The sequence below is a fragment of the Chenopodium album genome, chromosome 2 (assembly GCF_948465745.1).
Source record: "Chenopodium album chromosome 2, dcCheAlbu1.1, whole genome shotgun sequence".
Classification (NCBI taxonomy): domain Eukaryota; kingdom Viridiplantae; phylum Streptophyta; class Magnoliopsida; order Caryophyllales; family Amaranthaceae; genus Chenopodium; species Chenopodium album.
In genome coordinates, this window is record NC_137835.1 from 78,465,539 (window position 1) to 78,471,538 (window position 6,000).

General features: G+C 36.3%; 1 protein-coding gene across 1 annotated transcript; it reads left to right on the plus strand.

The window, feature by feature from the left end:
- The first annotated feature begins 2,290 nt into the window (after window positions 1-2,290).
- LOC145601696 (geranylgeranyl diphosphate reductase, chloroplastic-like) lies at window positions 2,291-5,140 on the plus strand. Its single transcript, XM_081657760.1, has 3 exons — window positions 2,291-2,498; window positions 2,891-3,442; window positions 4,170-5,140. The coding sequence occupies exons 1-3, from the start codon at window positions 2,367-2,369 to the stop codon at window positions 4,869-4,871; spliced, it is 1,386 nt and encodes a 461-aa protein (XP_081513886.1). The 5' UTR covers window positions 2,291-2,366; the 3' UTR covers window positions 4,872-5,140.
- The last annotated feature ends 860 nt before the right edge of the window (window positions 5,141-6,000 follow it).

The window sequence follows — 6,000 nt, forward strand, 5'->3', positions numbered from 1 at the left end:
AGGAGCGATATCTCGGCTATTCATGTGTGTGGAGTGGAAGGCAAGATTTTTTTTTATTTCCTTGTCTTGTCCACTCGTATACCAATTCCATCCTTCAAGTTCGGTTGTACAAATTATGAGGGAAGTTGTGTTAAACTTGGGGGCGTGCGTCACTAGAAAACTTGTACCACTAGTGGCGTATTTCGCTTCTAAGGTACTGAGTGATTATGAGGGAAGTTGTGTTAAACTTGGGGGCGTGCGTCACTAGAAAACTTGTACCACTAGTGGCGTATTTCGCTTCTAAGGTACTGAGTGGATTATGTTCCTTAGCACGCAAGTACTTATCTTGGCCCTTTCACATACAATTTTTCTAATTAAATAACAATTGATATCCAAAAAACTTTCCTATAATTATGTACCATCATAAATTTAAAATCTAATACGGGGTAAAGAAAATACCAAAATAAGTTTGTTTGCAAATTTCATTTGTAAAATTGTTTGCTGGAGATGTAGCTGTTTCGATGGCACAACAAGAAAAATACCTTTTTGTACCGAGTATTTTTTTAGTGTGTATTCATGTCATTGATTAAAGGAAAATTTGCAAATTGCAGCCATTTAAAGTTTATATTTTGCAAATTGCAGCAATTTAAATTTTTTTTTGCAAATTGCAGCCCAAAAGTTCGTATAAATTGTAAATTGCAGTCCGATTTAATTTTTTCATCGGTTTACATGTTGAAAAATCTTCGGTTAAGGTTTTAGTGGTCATTTTAGCCCTTAGGGACCCGAATTGAGCTCGGAATTAGCAAAAAAATAACATAAGTATTTCGTTTTGCGTAACAAAAATGTATCGATTTGTAGGAAACTGTAAATATGAGACACTTACGTTATTTTTTTGTTAATTCTGAGCTCAATTCGGGTCCTTAAGATGTAAAATGACCCCTAAAACTTTAACCGAAGATTTTTCAACGTGGAAACCGATGAAAAAATTGAATCAGGCGGCAATTTACAATTAATACGAACTTTTAGGCTGCAATTTGCAAAAAAAAAATTTAAAAGGCTGCAATTTGCAAAATACAAACTTTAAATGGCTGCAATTTGCAAATTTTCCTTAATTAAATATATTATTTATGTGATGTTATTGTAACATCATCACTTTACAATCACCACATTAATCAACTCTAATAATCAACACTAAAAACAAATAACAAACTCTCTGACTTTATAATTATGATTACAATTGGAAGTAATGACAACAAACTATTTGAATTTTTAGACTTGATTTTAATTGTTGCTATAAACTCTAAATGATGAAGGTTTCCTTAGTAATTGTGTTATTTTATTAACTAATTAGTTTGTGGCTCAGATGATGTTTTTGTTATTTTAAAAAACACATCATATTCTTTACACATAATAGATACGAGTTAAGGTCTGTTCTGTTCACCTTATTTTCACTTAATTCAGGTGTAATAAGTTCAGATAAATTCAGTTAAGTTCTGATAAGTTCAGATCAGACTTAATAAGTTCCGATAAGGGTTACCCAAATACAAATTACAACTGAAATAATTAAGTTTTAATAAGGTCTAATAACTTCAGATAAGTTCAAGTAAGTTCATGTAGTGAAAATCAAGGGAATAGAAACATATGTTGTTAATGTTAAATAAAAGTGGTTAGGTTCTACACCTGGCGAAATGGTGGGGCGGGTGGAATACAGTGGTTATGGCTCCTACTATTAGGGTTATGTTAGTCCGTTTGATAATCAAAGAGATAAAATAGATGAATGGAGGTACTGTAATTGAATAGATCTTTTACAAGTGAAAAAGGATTAGATTAATCTTTTTATCATTATTTTCCCTCTTCTTTAATAAAACGTGTATTAATTAAAATGATGCAATTATATGAAAGGGATTAAGTAGTTGTATGATTGTGTATTCAAACGGAATTCTAGTAAAGAATTGCTACTCTTATTTATTTATTCTTTGAAGGGGAAATATTGAATTTTGTTTTTGGTGAAAATAGGAGAAGAATGTCACCTAACACGTGGCAATCATGCATTGGTGAATACACATTTGTTAACAAGAGGATGTTAACAATGGACAAATTGCAGAGCTCATACAAGTACCTCTACTAACGTGGCCAAATATCAACCATCCCAAACTAAGGAAATCTAGCAACGTACACTTTTTTACAACCCATCACCAAAATCTCCCAAATCAATCCTCACCCTCCATTCCCCTCAATCCAACGGTCCTCTACCCCACTTATATCCCAAACCATATCCTAATCACAAAGATATCACTAGTAATACAAACTAACTTAAAATTAAAAAAAAAAGTTCTAACTTTGGTCTCACACACTCTCTTTCTTTGTCTCTCCGCCTCAAACATCCAATGGCTTCCTCTATGGCTTTCAAGCCCTTCACCGGCCTCCGCCAATCAACACCTTCCACCACCCATGAAACCACCTCCTTCAAATCCATCAAGATTTCCCCTAAAATCAAGGCTAGCATCACTAGCCCCAAGGTAATCTTGTCATTTCTCTTACTCCTTTCCGTCCATAATTATTAGTCACGTATACTGTTTTAGAATGTTTCGCGTAATTTGTCACATTTCCATAGTAGAAATAGACTATGCATTTCATGTTATTTAACAAATTAATTTATCCACTCATAAAATATATAAGCGGATAGTTATAAAGCCCATGATTAATTTATTTTAGTACAAATGAACATAATTTGTACATCAGTAAGTCTTTGCCAATGTGTCGTCTAGACATTATTGATTAATTATTTAGTTAATTATTGTAAAGATTGATAGAATATAAAATATATTCTTTGGCCTCTATCAACTGCGTTAATTATTAGTTTAAGCTTTTGGTTGAGATGATTTTGACTAATGGGTTAGCGCCAAAATAGCTGACAGGGCGCAACCTGCGGGTGGCGGTGATAGGGGGTGGACCAGCAGGAGGGTGTGCAGCGGAGACACTAGCAAAAGGAGGGATCGAGACGTTCTTAATCGAACGAAAGATGGACAACTGCAAGCCATGTGGTGGAGCAATACCATTATGTATGGTAGGAGAATTCGACCTACCATTAGACATAATAGACAGAAAAGTGACAAAAATGAAGATGATTTCACCCTCAAATGTGGCAGTTGACATTGGTCGTACCCTTAAGCCGCACGAGTACATTGGTATGGTGCGGCGAGAGGTTCTTGATGCGTACCTTCGTGAGAGGGCGACCGAGTCCGGTGCCACGGTTATCAATGGTTTGTTCTTAAAAATGGATATGCCAAAATCGTCCGATGCTCCTTACCAGCTGCATTACACGGCTTATGATGGTAAGACGGGCGGAGCTGGTGAGAAGCGGACTTTGGAAGTGGATGCTGTGATTGGTGCTGATGGGGCTAATTCCAGGGTTGCTAAGTCTATTTCTGCTGGTGATTACGAATATGCTATTGCCTTTCAGGTAGTATTTTATTGGATTCAATTCTTATGGTATTCAGTTATATTGGTTTGCTCGATTTGGATTACATCGGATTTGACCTGATATGGGAATGACATGAAAAATAAGTACTTGTATTTGTTAGTTGTTACTCTTGTTGGGAGGGAAGTTCTAACCAACCGAGCTATCCCTCACTCTCGGTTGTTACTCTTGTTAGTTGTTAGCATAATTGTTGAAGATATTTGTTGCTATTAACTAAGGCCTAACCGCGTAAGTTGGTTATAATATGCATTGAGAAAATTACAAAGTACATAATTAGTTGTTGGTGGATGGTAATTATGGATAATCTACCCATGATAATATGGAAGGTAACGGTTAGTATCATGTTGTCGTGATCAATTTTGGTAACCAATTGCATTTGATGTCCATTTATTGAACAAGAAAATGTGATTAGTTATTGACTAAAATGCTGTTCTTTCAGGATTTTCACATCATAGAACCAATTATCTGAAATAAATATCTTAAGATCGATTATAGAAAGTGGTAATTTACTAATTTGATGGAGTAATGATCTTAAACTCATTACAAGAAGAGATGTCTTGGACCCTGAACTTAAATTTCTTAGTCATGATATAAGTGTTCTGTTTGGACACCTTGCTGATACATCTAATTGATTACAAAATGATGATTCAATAGCATGTATAAACTTTCTAAGAAAAACTTGACTTATATACGATTTCATCATTTACAGGAACGTATCAGGATACCTGACTCAAAGATGACCTATTATGAGGACCTAGCTGAAATGTATGTAGGGGATGATGTCTCACCAGACTTCTATGGTTGGGTATTCCCCAAGTGTGACCACGTAGCAGTCGGCACAGGGACTGTGACCCACAAGTCGGACATCAAGAAGTTCCAATCAGCAACAAGAACACGAGCCATGGACAAGATTGAGGGGGGCAAGATCATCCGAGTGGAAGCTCACCCCATCCCTGAGCACCCTCGCCCAAAACGTGTTCAAGGGCGAGTAGCATTGGTTGGGGATGCTGCTGGGTATGTGACAAAATGCTCAGGTGAGGGGATATACTTTGCAGCCAAGAGCGGAAGGATGTGTGCAGAGGCGATTGTGGAGGGTTCTGAGAATGGAAAGAGATTGGTTGATGAAGGAGACTTGAGAAAGTACTTGCAGAAGTGGGACAAGAAGTACTGGCCTACTTACAAGGTGTTGGATGTGCTGCAGAAGGTGTTTTACCGCTCGAATCCTGCTAGGGAAGCGTTTGTGGAGATGTGTGCGGATGAATATGTCCAGAAGATGACTTTTGACAGTTACTTGTATAAGACTGTGGTTCCTGGGAATCCATTGGATGACTTGAAGCTTGCAGTGAGGACAGTAGGGAGTTTGGTGAGAGCGTATGGGTTGAGAAGAGAGATGGAGAAGATTGATGCTTGAGAGCCGTGATATTCTTCTGATATCAACTGCACTCTTGATAACTCCGGTCTGGGGTGCTTCAAAAACTTGTAATGTAAGTAGCGAAATCTGGTTTTAATAGGATACTCGAGGCTGAATTTGTAATGAATTATGTATATTTTGCATTTTCAACTTTTGATATTGCTTTACTTCTACTGTAAAACTGTCACTGTGACATTCAAAACCCATTGTATCCCTCTGTTGGGCCAAATCTTTGTAGGGAATTGAATAATGCAGGAGATTATCATTCATGGCATTCTCGATATAAGTCTCTTTGACATCCAAGCACAGACTGGTTTTGTTACTTGTGTAATTATGTAAGATGAGGATGATCCTCAGAAGTCTGATCAGTATGAAACATGTAACAATATGGTAATTTTCTGGATCATCGCATTATGTATAAGAGCTATGCTTTTAAAAATTGGTGTTACTTAGAACACACTTTCTTTAGCTATGTATAACAGTAGGAAAGTGAACAAGGTTACTTTACTCTCATTACCATGTAGGAAGCTGTTGCCTCCACACGTCGTGACTCGCAAGTCTTGACCATCATGTGTAATAATGAACATATATACAATGTACGATTTGTTACATAAGAAGAAACACCGAGGATGTGCTCAACGGGAGATACAACCAGCGGCTACATACAGAATAGGATTCAGTGCAGAGGGTTGCTCAGTGTTTGTGGAGGCAGAGGTCACAGAGAAGTTAGTTACTAGATAGTAGTAGCCTTGTACAAAGTTAGTTAGCTATCAAAATACTCTGTATTAATAAGCTTTAAATAGAAGGATTTAGTATAGAGTTAGATATGATTGTACAGCATACTTTGTTGTCAATTTTGGACTTGAAATTAATTTGGAAAATATATTACTCACATAATTAATAAACTATTAGGCCAATGGCTAGTAAATTTGCCATGTAAATTTTTTGATCAATTATTTGATTAATTTCTATTTTTTGTGGTCAACAGACAATGAGATAGGATAAGATGGTGTTGATAAGTACTTTTTAATACTCAGTCCTTACATACATAGCTGGCTAACAAGAGAGGTGAGGCTAGCTTAAAAAACTGAGTGAAGGAGTTTGTGTTTTTTGTGTATGTTTTCAAAAT